Raw genomic sequence first — 18,687 nt, forward strand, 5'->3', positions numbered from 1 at the left:
GGAAGGATCCAACTAGGTAGGCCAAAGATACTGTGTCCTTTGACAGTGAAATTTGCCTTCTTGGAGATCATTTCTTCCAAACCCACCTCTCGGCCAGGAGCCTCTGCGATACGGAGGCTTTAAGGAGGGCCACGTGTACTGAGCATGGTTCTGTGCATCCAGAAGTCCTAAGTTTGGTACTGGTCACATGAATGGTTAGAAAATTTTAGGGGAAAGTCCCTGAATGCAGAGAATTTAGTCTCAACTCTTCCTAAGGTAGTCTGAAGAGCAGAATTTTGGGGAAACGTCTTTCTTCATTTGGCCTGTAATTTGTGCTTGGAAAGGCAAGTTCCATTGTTGGCAGACCCAGGCCTGCCAGTGGTCTGCCTATTCTGGGTGTGCAGTTTCGGTCCCAGTGTTTTCTGTCACTACCTGTGAACTTCATTACATCTATAAGTTTTAGAGCCAGGGAAGACTGGGGACCTGTCCTGGCTGTGCCTCATCATAGCCCTTGTTTTTGTTTTAACAACCAGAAAAAAACCCTTACCTCCTGTCTCATTTCTTTCTTTCTTTTTTTTTTTTAAGCATAATGAACATCTTTTTTTTTTTTTTTTTTTTTTTTTTCCTGCTGTGTCACACGACTTGCAGGATCCTAGCTCCCCGACCAGGGATTGAACCTGGGCCATGGCTGTGAAAGCACCGAGTCCCAACCACTGGACCACCAGGGAATTCCCTGTGTCATTTCTTTTTATGATTTGAATTTTATTTTAGTTATTATTATTTTTTTATATAGCAGGTCTGTGTCTTATTTCTTTATCATTAAATGGAGTTGATAATAATAGCTAACATGTATCACTATGCATCATAATATCCTAAGCAGTTAATAAAAACTATCTCATTTGGTCCTCTCTACCTGTTTCTTTTTTAATTGAGATAAAATTCACATAACATAAAATTTACCATTGTAATCATTTTAAAATGCACAGTTCAGTGGTTATTAGCATATTCACAGTGCTGTATGAGCATTATCACTATTTAATTCCAGAAAATTTCCATTACCCCAAAAGAATCTCATACGTGTTAGTAGTCACTCCCAATTCCCCTCTCTCCCACTAAGCTACTTTCTGTTTCTATGGATTTCCCTATTCTGGACATTTCATATAAATGGAATCATATTATATGCGCCTTTTGTGATTGGTTTCTTTGACTTTGCATAATGTTTTCAAGGTTCATGCATGTTATAGTACATATCAGTACTTCATATAGTGATAGGAAACAATATTACTTCCCAAAGCAGCCCATTTCATTTAAGACAGCTCCAGGTATTAGAAGTTTTCCCTCATTTTGAATGTCACTCTAGTAGCTTATACTGATTCTATTTTGGACTTCTGAAGGGATTCCTATCATGTATTTGAAGATCTTTTTTTTTTTTTTTTTTTTTTTTTTTTTTTGGCTGCATTGGGTCTTTGTTGCTGCGTGCGGGCTTTCTCTAGTTGCGGCCAGAGGGGGCTACTCTTCGTTGCGGTGCGTGGGCTTCTCACTGCGGTGGCTTCTCTTGTTGTGGAGCACAGGCTCTAGGCGCTCGGGCTTCAGTAGTTGTGGCACAAGCGCTCAGTAGTTGTGGCTCACGAGCTCTAGAGTGCAGGCTCAGTAGTTGTGGTGCACAGGCTTAGTTGCTCCACAGCATGTGGGATCTTCCTGGACCAGGGATCAAACCCGTGTCCCCTGCATCAGCAGGCGGATTCTTAACCACTGTGCCACCAGGGAAGTCCCTGAAGATCATTTTCACTCATGTTTCTTTCCCAGCTCTAAAAGTTATTTGTTAGACTTGCTAGATCTGATTTTCAAGAAAAACTAGAAATTTGGATTTTATATACTGCCAGTTGTTTAATGTTTGCTTAGATTTGTGTCAGTCCCTGTAAAACATATGCTGCAAGCCAAATTCTGCCCATCACCTGCCAGTTGCAGCCGCTGGTTAGCTTCTATTAATACAGATTAAAAGGCATATTAGGATTATTGAGATATAATTCATATACCAAACTATCCACTCATTTAAAGTGTACAATTCGGGGGTTTTTAGTATATACAAGAGTTGTACAGTCATCAACACAATCAATTTTAGAACGTCTTTCTCACCCCAGAAAAGAAATCCTGTGCCCATTAAGCCATTTCCCCACAATCAGCTTATCCTTTCTAGCTCTAAGCAACCATTAATCCATGTTCTGTCTCTATCACCTTGTCTATTCTGGAAACTTCATAAAGTGGAATTATACAACATATAATCTTTAATGACTGGCTTCTTTCACTTAGCATAATGTTTTCAAGCCTCATACGTGTTGTAGCATGTTGTCAGCACTTCCTTTTATTGTCAAATACTATTTCATTATATGCATATACCACATTTTATTTATCCATTTACCACTTTTTGGCTAATATGAATAATTCTTCTATGAACATTCATGTACAGGTTTCTGTGTGGACATGTTTTCAATTTCTTGGATGTATACCTAGGAGAGGAATTGCTAGGTCATATGGTAACTCTTTGTTTAACTTTTTGAGGAACTGCCCATCTGTTTTTACACAGAGACTACACCATTCCTACCAGCAATGTAGAGGTTTCTAATTTCTCCACATCCTTACCAACACTTGCTATTTTCTTTTTGTTTGTTACAGCTATCCTGCTGGGTGTGAGTTGGTATCTCATTGTGGTTTTGATTTGCATTTCCCTGATGAATAATGTCATTGAGCATCTTTTCATGTACTTATCCACCATTTTGTTTATCTTCTTTAGAGAAATGTTTATTTAAATCTTCTGTCAATTTTTAAATTGGACGATTTGTCTTTTTATTATTGAATTGTAAGTTCATTATATAGTTGGATGATGGACTCTTATCATATATGAGATTTGCAAGTATTTTCTCCTATTCTGTGAGTTCTCTTTTTATTTTCTTTGAAACACAGAAGTTTTTCATTTTGATGAAGTCCAATTTATCTGTTATTTTCTTTCATTGCTTGTGCTTTTGGTGTCATAGGTAAGAAGCCATTGTCTCATTCATGGTCCTGAAATTTTATACCTTTTTCCTTCCAAGAGTTTTATAGTTTTAATTCTTACATTTAGACCTATGATCCATTTTGCGTTAATTTTTTTTATTTTATTTATTTATTTTTTGCTGTATGCGGGCCTCTCACTGTTGTGGCCTCTCCCGTTACGGAGCACAGACGCCGGACACGCAGGCTCAGTGGCCATGGCTCACGGGCCCAGCCGCTCCACGGCATGTGGGATCCTCCCAGACCGGGGCACGAACCCGTGTCCCCTGCATCAGCAGGCGGACTCTCAACCACTGCGCCACCAGGGAAGCCCGCATTTTGCGTTAATTTTTGTATATGGAATGAGGTGGGGGGGTTCATATTCGTTTGCCTGTGGATATCCAGTTGTCTCAGCACCATTTATTGAAAAAGACTGTTCTTTCCCCATTGAATGATCTTGGCATCCTGGCTGGAAATCAATTGACTATAGAGGTATAGATCTATTCCCGTTTGAAGTAGGTATTACTTAAAGTGATTAATACAATTTTTGGCGTATAGTAGCTACTCAATAATAAATAATAGCTGACTGGACTATTTTGGCATCATCAAGAGCTAGCAAGTGGTGGGGCTGGGATTTGATCCCAGGTATGGGTGACCCCAAATCATGTCTGTAATACTGCAGGCTGCTAAAGTGGAAATGAGGCTGTTCTAGCTGCTATGCCTGGCCGTATGTAGTTCTCCAGAGGCTCAAAGGCTGAGGCCCTACATGCACTTCCCCCACCATCAGCCTCCCTTGCTCCTCCCCCCATCTCCCTCCAGGGTTTCCAGGGTACTCTTATAGATGACACTTGCTGCTAAGGGAACTCTCTCACCCTTCCTTACCTAGGGAATATGACAGTATTCAGGTAGCCTTAGGGTTTATCCACTCTTGCTTTCTCTCCCACCACTTCCCCCTCCTGTCCCAGGCTAAGAGTGTAGGTGAAGATGCATCAGCAGCTGCTAGGGCTTTCTGGCCACCAAGGATGAAGCAGACTCAGACTGTGTTTTTTCTTCAGGAACAGCAGCCTGAGAGTTAGGACCCATAAGGCTTCTTGCCTATACGTATGCAGAGTGCTCCCGAACCAAGTGAACTAGGGGGATAAAGGTAGTGATGGTGGATATTTTGCTCAGATATTCGAAGCTTAAATAATGCCTCCCTGGCCTCAAACCTCTGCGGCTGTATGTCACCCAAAGATCATTTGAGTTAGAATTCATAAGGCAGCACGTGGGCTCCGTTTTTCTTGCTATGTTCTCGTGCTTTGTGTGAGCCTATACAGGCTGCTGTTAGCTGGCAGAGTTACTATTAAGTAGTCATTTTAATTTTCCCTCATTTTATTACGTTTCTGTCTATTCCCATTAATTGGTCTTGACCCCATTTTTTTAAAAGGAGAAAGTGATGTACAGAAAATAGGCAGCTTTGCCTGGCTAAGGGAGAAGAAAATTTAATTTGCATGTCTACTGTGTCTCTGTTTTTGTAAATGAGGCAGCTGTTACTAGGAGAGGTGAAGTAAATTACCACAGTTGAATTGCAAGTTGTGGAGGAGGTCCACATCAGCATTTTTGTATACCAAAGCCCATTCTTTATGCTGAAAGCATGCTGCTTCTATAAGATGAACACCATATTTCATTGACACTGAGGCCGTGTATTATAAGATGCATCATTAAATACTGCGAAGAAATACTGCCAGTTAAACTGACACAGTGGTTTGTTTTCATGTAAGATGCGTCCTGATTTCAGAAATATTAAAATCTGAAAAAAGGTTACTTAGCTATTATTGCATTTTTGTCAATTCTAACATTCTTTACTGTGTACCATGCACTGTCTGCTCCACCTGTAAAGTAGCTATTATTATCCCACTTTTACACAGCTTAACACATTTTTACATAGTGTAACTAGCTTTGGAACCTTAGATGGATTATCCCCTCCAAGTCTCAGTTTCATCATCTATAAAATGGGAGGATAATATCATTTATTTTATAACATTGTTGTGAAGATTGGGTGAATTAATGCATGTAAAACATTCAACATGACATGTAATAAGCACCCAGTCAGTACATGTTAGCTATAAACAGAGGCTAGGAGAGTAAGTTACTGCCAATTTTGAAAAGCTAAATTTTAGTCAAGGGATTTGGACACTATTCTAAAGTTTAGGGAGCTATTTTAAGGCCTTAAGTAGGGGAGTGACTTGAACACACTCGTGTTTGCCCTTGTGCTGGCGAGTTGGGGAAGTAAGGGAAGCAGAAGGGAATCATCTTCCATAAAGTGCACCACTCCTTTGTGGGAGAGCAAAGGAGGTGTTCTCCCCTCCCCATGCCTGACTTCTGCTCCCTCTTACCTAAAAGCCGTATGGTTCTTACCTTTTTCAGAAAGAATAACCTTCTCTCCTCTTAGATACTTGGGCTCTTTGAGGGTGGGGTGTTAGGCCTTCACCGTATCTTGAGGGCATCATCCTGTATCCTATCCCTTTCACCCACCCTGTGAATTAGAGACCAAAACTCTGTGAGTCTCCACTGATGGAAACTTCTCTCTTAAGGAATTATTAAGCAAGGCTTTGCTTCACCACTTTTAAGTCTTAAATGAATGAAGTCTCTGCCTCCATTTTAAGCTCTTAATTCTGTGCTAACTCTCCGGGGAGTATCATATTGCAGCATCCCATGTAATTCTCACAACTCTGTGAAGTGAGGATTATCCTGGGAAACTGACATGCACAGGTTAGGATGACCACAGGGTCCAAGAACTAGAGTTCAGACCCTAGTCTTTCTGCTACTACTTAGCTGCCTCCTGGTCTTTCCTCTGTACCTACAGTGGCCACCAGAAGATCAGCTTACACTGAAAGTAGTTCCGGGCTTTGATATACAGGATGTGTGGTGCCCCTAGCTTGGTTTCCAGATTCCTGAAGTTAAAAGAAGTGGATCCTTCTTTGCCCTCCCTTTTTCTCTCTCTCTGGACCCTCATGTACCTCCTGCTCTCTGGATTAATTGTCGTTGCATGTTTAAAGCTAGCAAGCATCTGATGAATATTTAATAGCCTTGAGCAGACAGGCTGCATACAGTTGTCTGAGACAGCAGCTGCTGGGGGGAAGGGGAGGAAGCACAGTGCACTGCCTAACTGCGCAGTCTTTTGTTCCCTGGGAGCAAAAACCTATGGTGGGCACTGCACCCTAGTCCTGTTGTGGCCTGATAGCTCCCCTGGGCTCCCAGTGAGGCTGCATTCAAGCAGTAGACCAAACCCTCTTGTTTGAGGTAATGAGCAGATATGTTCACTGACCTCTAAAAATCAATTTTCTAACCCCCAGGCTGGAGGTCTTCTGCTCAATAGCCTGTTATGGCTCTGGGGCTGAGGATGTGTTCTCTTCCAGAGAACACTAGCTCTCTCTTCTAAAAGGAGGGTGCCTTGTATCTGAAAGGGATTTGAATTTCATAACCGTGCTGCTGGAGGTTAGCTTCTTGACATTCCTTGACTACAAATCCAGCAGCTTCTCAGCAGTAGGTGTACTTCTCCCTCCTAGCCTAAGCTGTGCTGGTTGTCTTTGGCTGCATCTCAGGCAGCAGTGGGCAGGTAGGAGTTCTCAGACAGGTACACAAGCTGTCACAGTGCTTCCCCCCACTAGACCAGGGAACTTTTTACTTCAAGGAGGCCTTGTCATTTCCAGGTCAGATTGGGAGAGGTTGTGGGGACTCCTGAAGAAAGACAGCGCGTTTGACATGTTTCCAGGCAGAGTGTGAGGTACAGCCAGGCTGTCAGCCCAGATTAATCACCAAAGTAGAACACATTGCTGGAAAATTGGGGACTGTTTACGTTCTTAATACTGCATTAAGATGCCTGGATTAGCTATTCCCTTGTCAACCTTGGGAGCCTACCTTGGCCCACCTCAGGATAGCCAGTCTCTTCACCAGGCACATAAGGAATTTGAGATGGAAGAGTTTGGGTTTAGATACAGAGCTAATTTTTCTCTGCTTTCCTCTGGCTCCTGCAGCCTTCATGCTTCCTACTTACGGCCCAGCTTTAGGTATAAAATGGGGTGCTCCCCATCTCTTAGGCTCTCCAGGGTTGGAATGTAGGAAACAAGTTCTGCATCTGCCTTTGAGAAATAGAAATACCTTGTGCTCTGATATGATTCTTCATAAGCTTCTCTCCAGAGATCTGTATGAATGACCCCTTTCATTCTTTTTTTTAAAAATACATTCATTATTATAAATTGGAACACCTACTATGTGCTAGGCAATGGAGAGTCAGTGGCAAGTGAACAAGGTAAAATTGGTCCCTGACCTCGTGGAGCTTATAGTGTATTTGGGGACACAGACACTAAACATATTAATCTCATAAATAGCATAAATCATCTCAGTTATGATATATGCTGTGAAAGAAAGGAACGGGTGCTATGAGGGTATACAACAGGAGCTAACCTAGCTCTGGGGTTTTCCTTGAAGAAATGATGTTTAAGCTGACATCTAAAGGCAGAGTTAACTAAGCAGAGAGTTTGGGAGATGGTTTGGGGAAAGGGCATGAAAACACATTCTAGGCAAAGTGTAGGACTGAGGCAGGTTCAAGGTGAGGTGGAAATCTGGGCCTTATGCTATGGTCATCACTGAAGACCACTGAATTCCAGTAGTGAGGGGTGACACGATTAGATTTCTGCTTTGTAAACTTCCCTTGCTGCTGAGTGGAGAATGGGTTATGGGGACCTATGAGGAAAGACATGAATGAGAAAACCTACACTGGAGAAATGAATGGATTCAAGAACTTCAGAGATAGAATGATTGATTAGATGTGGGAGAATAGGGACGTGCCAGTGAGGGCCCCCAAGTTATTGGCTTGAAAAACGGGCATTTTTTTTTTTAAGATGAAGAGCACAGCTACAGGCTTTGGCATAAGATTAGGGCTCTGACCTGTGCCCCAGGCTTAGGATGTGTCTCTCCTGTGGATAATGCCGAGAATTGGGGGCTAGGAAGAACCCCTCATAAGGCCAGAAGAGGTGGACCCCGGAGCCTAGGATTGAGGTACTAATAATAGCTACGAGAAGATTCCTGTTCCCCATTCCCTTTCTTCCAAAAGATTTAAAGCTCTTTGTTAATCATTATCTTTTTCACATCTCTGAGAGAGCAGAGATTATTTTCCCCTTTATATAGCTGGAGGCCCCATAGCTGGAGGCCCCAAAGCTTGTATAGTTAAAGGCCCCAAAGGTCTAGTTGATTCTGCCCCAGATCACTCAGTTCAGGCATGGCCAAGGATGGGAGGTGGGAGGTGTGAGTCTCCATTTTCATTGCCTGACAGATAGCAAAAGGAGCTCATAGGCTGTGGACTTCTGTTTTCGACCCACCTGTGTACCTAAAAACCTTGTCCTGAATGCAGCAACGGGGGTTGTGCTGTGGGGTGGGGAGGTTGTGAGGGAGGCAGACCAGCCAAATGGGAGGCTGGGAAGCCCCCGATATGGCAACTTCATGCTTCTTAATTTTCTGCCTATGTCTTTGCAGCATCAGAGGACTCCCGGAAACCAGGAGAGCCGCCTGCTGTGTCAAGGCTGGCCTGAGGGCATTTGCTGAGCACAGAGAGACCCAGGAGAGGAGATCAACAGTCTTTTCCCACCCACCTCTTGATCTGTCTGATTTACCCACAGAAAGCCACCCAGAATCCTCTAAGAGTCCCTAGGCCCAGAATGGAGTCCTTAGGGCTACAGGGGGCTGTGATGCTAACAGTTAAACCTGCTTAGGACTTTAAAGAATTGAAGGGGACTAACAGTATCCTCAGCATGGCCTCCTAGATGTGAATAAACTGGCAGCTCTTACTGTGTCATTCCCAGTTTGCCTGCTTCCCCTTAGTCTCCAGCAGCACTGGCTGGAACACCCTACCACCACCTGTTTCCCACCCTGCCACACGTGTGTTGTGGATGCCAGCCTTGAACACTTGCAGAGGGCTCCCAGAGAGTGGCTGGCCACCAACTCTGTAACAGGCTGAGGAAAGCCAGGTTAGAAGGTTCGGCTACTTTAGGCAAGTTATTTAACCTTGGAGCCTGTTCTTCTCTTCATTTTTGATTACTAACGTCCAAAAATCTCCTGAAGGATAGAGTAGGGCTTTTCCCACTTCACTCTGGACTATATCCCTTCCCCAGCAAACATCTGGCACTGAGGAGCTCAATAAAGGTTCAGTCAAGTGATGAATAGTCCCACTCCGGTAGCTTTTATCAGCTTTGGGAGAGAGCCAAAGGAGGTCCCCTGTCTAGCTCCCACTCTCTATCCAGCTATATTGGGCTAGCCATTTGTCCTAACATTTTCTCTTAAAGGATTGGAAAGTCAGCCTTTCCTATACTTCTGGTTTCCTGTGGCCAATGCCATAGGCTGGTTTTACACTGAGCACCTGGAGAGGTTAGGGACCTCTCTAATACTACACTCTTCCTTCAATGCCTTCTGGCTATTTATCCCAACAAGGGAACCAGGGGAAGGGCTGAGTTTGGAGAGACCTATCCAGACTGCCTGAGGCACTCTAATGAGCTTTGGATTCTGTTCTTAGCAGTAAAGGGACCTTGAAATCAGTTGATTTACTTTGGGCAAGTTGTTTAACCTCTAAGCCCATTTTTATCTTTATTATTGATTAAAATATATAATAGCTGGGCTTCCCTGGTGGCGCAGTGGTTGAGAGTCCGCCTGCCGATGCAGGGGACACGGGATCGTGACCCGGTCCGGGAAGATCCCACATGCCGCGGAGCAGCTGGGCCCGTGAGCCATGGCCGCTGAGCCTGCGCGTCCGGAGTCTGTGCTCCGCAACGGGAGGGGCCACAGCAGTGAGGGGCCCGTGTACCCCCCCCCCAAAAAAAACAAAAAATATATAATAGCTAATAATTTATTGAATGCTTAGTTGTACCAGGCACTACGTCAAGCATTTATATGTACTATTTGACTTAATCCTCCAGTCCACTGTACTCATTTTACAGATGAGGAAACAGAGGCTCAAAGAGGATAAATAACTTGCCTAAGGTTAAAGAAAGGTGCTCAGACTCCATAGCCCCTGCTTTTGACCTGTTTGTACCTCTTAGAGCCACCAAGTACTTCTAAACAGTATAGCATTGTGTTTGAGAGATTTCTTTAGGGTGACAAACGATCCAGGTTTTACATGACTGAGAAGATTCCTGGGATATTGAACTTCAGTCCTAAAACCAGGAAAGTCCCAGGCAAACTGAGATGAGTTTGTCAGTCTGTTTGCACTGAGACTCAGTCCAGAGTTGGCCATTGAGGCTTCATTTTCCCTGACTTCTTAGTCACCTACGCCTCATCTTGTGGCCAGTGTCTTTAGCATTTGAGGACCTGCTTCAGTCCAGCAGGCAGGAGAGGAATTTAGGACAGGGGGCAGTTAGGGAATCAGGTGGCGTCCTGGTCATGGAAAAATGGAGGTGCAGAACCTGGGTCACTATTTGAGAAGCCAGCGCTAGATTCTAGGCAGCCTTACCTTCAACCCCCAGATGCAGGATACCTACTTGGGAGCCATGGAATTACAGGAAAGTCCACAAGGACCAAAGCCAAACATCTAGATTCAAATCCTAGCTCCTCACTTATGTGTATTTTTCTGGGCCTGTTTACTCTGTAAAAGTAGGATAACCGTCCCAATCCACTGAATGGCATCTGAGAAGTAACTGAAATGTGTGTGAAATACTTCACACAGAGTCTATGCATAATACTGCTCAACACTTAGGTGTCCTTCCTTCCTCTTTTCCGGCTTGTGTTTCTTACCCAGCCCTGTCACCTGTCGAGTCTATCACATACTCCCTCCTCCCATTACCACTTGCAGCCCTAGGGATTTTCCTTTGAGAGCCCTGACCTAGTGGGCCTGGCCCACCCACCCAGCTGCCCTGCGTGTCAGTCACCTGGCCTGCAAGCGGAGAAGGGATGACATCAGCTTTTCCCCCTCCCCCATCCAAAGCCTCTGGACTGTTTTGAGCCATAAATATTTTAGCTGGGCCTTTCTCTGGCTGTTGCCGAGGTGATGGACTCTCAGGGGACTGGGGTGGGAGTGTGGAGGCGGGGCTTGGCAGCCTGGGGCCTAGAAGCAGAGCTGGCCCTTGAGGGGCGGGTTTGAAGTCTGGCCAAGAGCCAGCGCTTGCTGCAGCGATTCTGAAGGCTGTTGCTCTGTCTGCCTGCCTTCCCTTTCCTGGGCCCCTCAGAGCCGTTCTTACTGCTTTCCAGGCCCAGCTTTGCCCTCGAGTACCACTTGATCTTGGGTTAATTGCTAAATACCTCTGGGCCTTGATTTTAACATCTGTAACAGAAAAGTCCCTGTTTAAGTCACTGTAAGTGGGGAAAGTAAGGTAAAGGAGGTTTTGTAAAAATCCGATGAAACAAGTTTGGTTAGTAAGTCATGATTGGAGCAGCTAGGTCCCACAGCCCTTTCTGATAGACCTGCGTGCTGGGGTCCCAGGGCAATGTAGATGCCACTCTAAAGGCTGATGTGGCACTGCCTCCCATTCTCCCCGCCCCTCATTCCTCGTGCTGTAGCCCCAGCTCCTTTTCTGAAGTTCCCAGGCCTGGCTAGATGACCTGGCCTGGCCCATGGTGTTCTAAGGAGTTTGGCCCTTATGAGTAGAGTTGATGAAAGCCTTTTTTGATTAAGATACAGAAACTCAGGCCCCCAAACTGGATCTGGCCCTCACTCTCTTCTACCCACCCCCGCCACCTCCATCCTAGAGCTCTTCAATCTGAATAGCTGCTAAACTCTAGCTTGCAGCAGCATTCCCACTCCTCTCGTTGGGATGGGTCTAAGAAACAAAAGAGGGCCAGAGAGGGGACGCCTGGATCCACTCCCTACCCCTACCATCGAGAAGCTCTGGATTGGGTCCAGAATTCCACATCCCCTGCCTAGCCCTGCCCACCAGTTTTCCTGTGGAGCTGGGAGCTGTGCTTCCTTTGTGTCGAGCTCCCTCTGGTGGCTTAGCTGTGCATTGCATGAAATAATACCTCAAGCGGGACTAAATTGCAGGCCGCCCTGAGAGATGGGATTGTTCTATACCAAGAAGAATCCTTGACCCCAACTCCTGATGACAGCCATTCCATTTCCTATATAGGATAACTCTGCCATATGTTTGCTTCTCTAGGTCATTAATCCTCACAACAATTCAACGACATGAAAATTACCCTAATTTTACAGATGAAACAGGATTAGAAAGGTGAAATCAAATCCAAACTCTTCACTGTATGTAGCCTGTAGTGTTCAAGATCCTCAACTGATAGGAACTTAACCTGTTTTTCCAGCCCCATATTCCATTCTCCCAAGCCAAAATGACTTACTCTTCTGGAACATAGCTTGCCTCTGGACCTTTGCTCATGCTGTTTTCTCTATCTTCATTGCCCCCACCCCCACCCAGTACATTACATACCGAAATCCATACATTTTTGAAAAACTGAAGAAATGCAGCATTTTCTCAAGCTTGCATATATTATCTTTGTAATAACCAAATATTACAAGACATGGATGAGAACAAATGTCTGGATGAGAACAGGTGGGTGAGTGTCCCTGAGATGTGGAAGGTTGGATGGGGAGACTAACATGTACGTGGAAGTGAGAATTGCCCAGGAAATTAAAAGAACATGAAGACATCTGGGTTCTCTGGTACGTTCTTGTAGTGAAAATTCGATGTTGTAAGTATTCTTGGTGGCAAAAGAGCAAATCTCTGGGAAGCTGAGGCAGAGATTCAGGTGACATTTCTTCAAAAGTCACCGATCTTAAATTCACATTAGTTTTCTTGTTAATAATATATCCATGTTTTAATAACAATAACAGGTGATACTTAAATAGCACTTCCCAGGCACCGGGTATGTTCTAAGTACTTTACACAGACTAACTTAATCTTCACCATAATCTCATAAGATAGATACTAATACTACCCTCACTTTTTTTTCAATTGAGGTATAGTTGGTTTACAATATTAGTTTCAGGTGTACAGCATAGTCGTTCGAAATTTTTATAGACTATACTCCATTTAAAGTTATTATAACTTATCTTGACTTTTCTGTGTTTCTTTCATTGTCAGCTAGTTCCCCCCAAAAGGTGGCAAGATAACCACCAAGAACTTCAAGTTTATATTTTATTTCCTTAGCCATCCCAGAGGGGGGAATATTTATTTCCCAGTAGTTCTAGCAAAGATCCCAGGATTGCATCTCATTTGGCCTAATTTGGGTCACTAACACACCTCCACCCTTACCCCAACCAGTCAGTGTAGCCTGATGTGTCAGGGATGGAATGCTTTGATTTGTCAGGCCAGGGTTATCTGCATACACTGAAACTGCAGAGTAAGGCAGCCGCACTAAACCACATGGCCTGAGAGAGTGGGAGGAAAGGTAGATTCCCAAGGGAAAATTGGTATTCTTACCAGAAGAAAGAGGAATGGATGCTGGGCAGGTAAAATCAGTAGTCAACCTGTAGAAGGTGGGCAGGAGCCACAGGTCATGGGTTACATGCATAGTGGTCCATTTGAGTGGCCTTACCCTCTTACCCTGGGTTGTACAAATGCCCTCAAATCAATTCAGCAAACGTCTCCTGAGTATTTGCCATGTACAAGGTCCAGTACCTTCCATATAATAGATGCACAGCTAGACAGTCCGCTGCCACCAGCCCCAGTAAGGCAATTACCAGACTCAAGCTACTGCTTTCTCCCTGAGGAGTATAACAGGCAAACTCCTATTCGTCTCTCAGAAACCAGCTCTGATGTCCTCTCCCATGAAGCCGCCTCTTGACTACCTCCCCTGTCAGGGTTAGTCATCTTCTGTTCACCTCTGAACTTGGTACATACTGCTATTGTTATCACACTGTCATAGTTTATTGATTCTCCTCTCTGTCTCCCACTGATGAGTGGCATCTCTATCCCCAGTGCCCAAGATATAATAGATGCTCAGAAATGTTTACTGACCTGAGTTAAAATGAGTTCCCAGGAATGTCCCAGCCTCAGTCTTCTATGGAATATTCCTGAAACCTTTTAGCTTCCCTTCCCAACTGGCCTTTTCAAGAGCCAGTTTGCCACTACCTCAATTCAACTGAACTAATCCTAGCTGAATGCCTATCTCGTGCCAGGTGGTGTTAGGCTTTGGGGATTCGGTAATTAACAAGATACACTTCAAATTCAGTACTCCAAAGAGGTCAGAAAGAGCTCTTCTAACCAGACTTTCCTTGGCTGGAAAAAGAAAAAGCAGGCTTTGTGATCTGCTTTGTGACCCAGTCATTCTCCCTCCCTGTGCCTCTTTTTCCCCAGAAAGGAAGGCCTGACTTCGTATAAAATCTATAATAGATGTATATGTGTTAAACTCCATATTTCCATTTGCCTAGGCTAAAAACCTCGGACTAATCCTGATCTTCTCTTTCTTCCACACACCTATCCAAATTTGTCAACAAATCTTGTTGACTTTACCTTCAAATCCAGACTCCAACCATGTTTCATCACCTCACCCAGTCTGGTACAAACTATTAATATCTCTTGCTAAGATCACTGCCATAGCATCCTGGTCTCCCTGATTCCACCCTTGTGCCACTACAGTCTATTCTCACAGGGCAGCTGGTGATTCTTTAAAAATGGAAGTTCAGGTGGCTTCCCTGGTGGTGCAGTGGTTAAGAATCCGCCTGCCAATGCAGGAGACACTGGTTTGAGCCCTGCACCAGGAAGTTCCCACATGCCACGGAGCAACAAAGCCTGTGCTCCACAACTACTAAGTCTGTGCGCCTAGAGCCTGTGCTCCGCGACAAGAGAAGCAACCGCAATGAGAAGCCCACACATGGCAATGGAGACCCAATGCAGCCAATAATTAATTAATTAATTTTTAAAATGGATGTACAAACCCTCCACTAGCTCCCACCTCATTCAGAGTAAAAGCCACAGGTCCATTCCTTCTCATGTCTGACTCTCATGTCTATTCCATTCCAAGCCACACTGGCCTCCTTGCTGTTTCTTAAACACACCAGGCATGCTTGTACCTGAGGGCCCTTCCAATGACTTTTCCCCTCTGCCTGGACTGCCCCCTTTCTCCAGATATCTGCAGCACTGACTCACTCATTTCCTTCAAGTGTTTGTTCAAAAGTCACCTTCTCAATGAAGCCTACTGACTACCCTGTTTAAAATTGCAACCTCCCATCCCCCTTTCCTGTTTTCCTCCACAGTAATCATTCCCTTCTAACATACTGCAGAATTTACTAATTTTTTTATCCATCTCCTCCCATTTAACTGTAAGCTCTGTGAGTATCTATTAATTAAATATCTACTAAATCATTTAATTAACTGACTATTGTTGTCTATTATGTGCCAAAGACTGTGCTAAGTAACGGAGGTACCAGACGATTGAGACATCTTATAGGTCTTATGAGGGAAGAAATCATAACGGTTACTAGTAGCAGCTCATTTATCGAGTGCTTCCTCTGTGTTAAGTGCTTGCCATATATCATAATAGTAATGACAGCGAACATTAATTACAACAGACTCTGAAAAAAACAAAAATAGACTCTGTTCTACATGCATTATTTCACCTTATAGGCCACCAAGGCCTATAAGGTGAATATTACCAGTAAAGAGCAAGAAACAGGATTTCAAGTCTTGGAACTGGCAGAATCAGGAATTGAACTAAGGTGGTGGAAGACGGACAGGGTCAGATGTGATAAATAATTAGGACTTAGGGTCAGCAATACTAGGTGGAAGATTGGATGTGGGGGTAGAAGGAAATGGAGAAATAACTCCCAGGTTTTGATTGGGGTGGACCTAAGAGCAATAAGGCCAAAGAGAAAAGATGAAAGCCCAACTTGGGACGCGATGAGTTTGAGGCGCCGGAGGAACACTCACGGATGCAGGAACCGAGAGGCTATTCCGGCCCCCTCCCTCGGCCCTGAAGTGGTGCTGGGAGAAGGCACGCAAGGTAAGAGAAGGCGGTGGGTTACCCTCCCTCTCGGGCTTTTCAGCAGCATCTGCAGGAAACGCGTGGGGGACCGCGAGACAAAGAGCGCGCGGGACTGCCTTGGTCCGAGCGGCCCCTTTAAGAAGCGCGCCCCCAGCTTCTAGCCCGCCTTGTATGCAAATTTAGCGGTGAGGCGGGAGCGCGCAGCTGATACCAGGGGACTGGGCTGCGGCGGTTAGTCCTCTCCCGGCCGCCGTCGCCTCCGACATATTGCCCGCTGGAGCTGCGGCGGCGAAGCGGAGAGCGCCGGGGGGAGGAGATGGGTGAGCGGCGCGGGTCCAACTCGGCCCGGGAACGGGCGGGCTCGGGGGTTAGGACGGCCAAGCTGCTAATTGCTCCCCCACGCGGACAGGATCCCGGCGAGAGGAGGGGGAGGGGATGTGGGCGTAGAGGGACCCCGCCCCCTCCTGTCGTTTAGCGGGTGGGGCTTCTGTTGTGGGGGCGGGACATCGGAGCGGTGGGAGGGGCTTCCAAATGCGGAGGCTCCCTGGGGGCTTTGGTGAGGACCCAGTCTTCTGGGCTAGAGTGGGCCGAGGCTTAACGGCGGGCGTGGCCTTAGTGCTAAGGGCGGAGCTCCTGAGCTGTAGGCCCTGGTGCAGGGGCAAACTTTCTGGGCAGTAGGGGCTTTCTACTGGCGAGGTGGGCCTGGAAGGAGACCTTCCAGAAGAAGGGAGCCCACTCTGGAGCCAGGCAGAGAGAGCTTTTATTGGCTTGTGGGCGGGTTTTATGAGCTGACAATTGTGTGTAGGCGGGGCTTCTGGGTTGAGGGGCTTTATGTGGGTGCAGAGCTTCTAAACAGAGCAGAGTGGGTGTGGGCAGAGCATCTGGACTGAGGGTGCTTGTGTGGGATTTTCTAAGCCAGGTACAGTGGTGCATGAACAGAGCTTTGGGGCTGGGGGCTGTTTGGGGCAGAGCTCCCAGACAAGAACTTTTCCGAGACGTGTGGGAAAAACTTACAGGCTGAGAAGCTAGGGCAAGGGGTGTGTGTGTGTGGAGGCTGCTCTGCTGCCATGAGGAGGTATGAACAAGGCTATAACTTTGACTGGGACTGGGATGGTGCCTTGGAGCTTTGTGCAGGACTTTTGTGCAGGGTGATGCCTGGGAGCTTGGGCTAGACTGCTAAGCCTAGAAAAAGAGGTTGCAAGTCCAAGTTTTGGGTTCACAACCACACCATTCTCCCTTAACACTGTGCTCAGGCCCTGGGTCCTGACTGTAAGAGTCCAGGATGCCCACTGAGCTGGATCTTGGGTCCTGGAGAAAAAACTTCAAGGGTGCCCATAATTGTAAGCCTACAGGGAGTTGTAGTATCTGAAAGGAGCAGTGTACACCAGCGCTAAGAGCGCAGGACCCAGACCCCCAGACTACCTGTGACACAATGTAAACTGAGTTTACCAATCTGTGGAACCTTTCCGGATTCATTCCCTCATCAACAGTTATTGAGCACTGACTTCATGCTGGGCACTGTGGTAGGAGGAGGGGATACAACAGTGAAAAGGACAGATCAGGATAGTGACCTCACTGGTCTTCCATTCCAGTGGGAAAGATAGACAGTAAATATGTTAACAAATGAATAAGATGAAGAGTGAATTGTGAAAAAACATAGAAATAAGATAGTTATGGGGGCAGATACTTACAAAATGGCAGGGAATGGCTCTCCAGAGAGTACAGCAAGTGCAGAAGGTAGCAATAAGCTTGGTTTGCTCAAAGAGAGAAATGCCAGGCTGGCTGAAGCATGGGGGCGAGGCAGGGAATGGTAGGAGATAAGCTGGAAGAGGTGGGCAGGGGCCAGACCATGGATCTCTGTAACTGAGTGACAAAATGAGACAGCAGGTAACTGGCAGCCAGTATCATTGCTGTTATCCTTGATATATGCCCTCTGGCTTGAGGATCTACCTTATGTCGAGCCCTGCAGGAGGACGAAGAGGTCCCAACAGGACATCCTACTGTCGAAATCCACTCTGTGAGCCAGGATCCTCTGGGGGCTCAGGTGGGGGCCACACTTCCAGCGCATCAGTCACCAGTGTCCGTTCCCGCACCAGGTAAACTACTTTCTGTCTCTTGTGCCTCACTGTGGGCTCTCAGGAGCAATCTGGACAAAGCTCTCCCTGACTGGGCTCTAGGGTGTGATACCCTAGATGCCAGATGGGAGCTGAAAGGGTGGGGAGCAGCAGAAAAGTCCCAGAGGGTGGTCAGTGGGACAGATGCAGTGGGACATAGTGTAATAAACCCGAAGGCCTGGATTCCAGTTACAGTTCTGCTTCTGATTTGCTGGTGGCTTGGACAAGTTGTCTCCCCTCTCTGGGCCTCCTTTTCTTTATCTGTAAAATGGACCTAATAATTCTTTCCTTCCTGGGGAATGTTGGAAAGACTGAATCAGCTTATGAATAGGAAAAGGCTCTGTCATCTCCTTTGTCTGACAGGCAGGATTAGGAGGACTCCATCCCTGCCCTGAGCTGCTTTTCTGGTCCTGCTTCACAATCCTGTGCCCCAGAAGTGCTTCTTGGTAGGGTTCTCAGGTCAGCTCCTGACGTTGTTCCCTCACACCCCCAGGAGCAGTTCTGGGACGGGCCTCTCCAGCCCCCCACTGGCCACCCAGACGGTCGTGCCCCTGCAGCACTGCAAGATCCCCGAGCTGCCAGTCCAGGCCAGCATTCTGTTTGAGTTGCAGCTCTTCTTCTGCCAGCTCATAGCCCTCTTCGTCCACTACATCAACATCTACAAGACAGT

General features: G+C 46.0%; 2 protein-coding genes across 2 annotated transcripts in view; both read left to right on the forward strand.

The window, feature by feature from the left end:
* Positions 1–9,627, forward strand: part of KHDRBS1 (KH RNA binding domain containing, signal transduction associated 1) — a 36,113-nt gene extending 26,486 nt beyond the window's left edge. The window contains exon 11 of the transcript XR_003006117.1: positions 8,521–9,627. The gene's annotated coding sequence lies outside the window, so the exon portion shown is untranslated. The remainder of the gene's footprint in view (positions 1–8,520) is intronic.
* A 6,323-nt stretch (positions 9,628–15,950) lies between these two features.
* The window catches only part of LOC112414405 (transmembrane protein 39B-like), a 3,151-nt gene continuing 414 nt past the window's right edge, over positions 15,951–18,687 (forward strand). The window contains exons 1-3 of the mRNA XM_024766889.1: positions 15,951–16,223; positions 17,873–17,999; positions 18,511–18,685. Of these exons, the coding sequence (XP_024622657.1) occupies positions 16,220–16,223; positions 17,873–17,999; positions 18,511–18,685 (306 nt within the window). The 5' untranslated portion in view covers positions 15,951–16,219. The remainder of the gene's footprint in view (positions 16,224–17,872; positions 18,000–18,510; positions 18,686–18,687) is intronic.

This window comes from Neophocaena asiaeorientalis, unplaced genomic scaffold, assembly GCF_003031525.2.
Source record: "Neophocaena asiaeorientalis asiaeorientalis breed wild unplaced genomic scaffold, Neophocaena_asiaeorientalis_V1.1 scaffold79, whole genome shotgun sequence".
In the NCBI taxonomy this organism is placed as follows: Eukaryota; Metazoa; Chordata; class Mammalia; order Artiodactyla; family Phocoenidae; genus Neophocaena; species Neophocaena asiaeorientalis.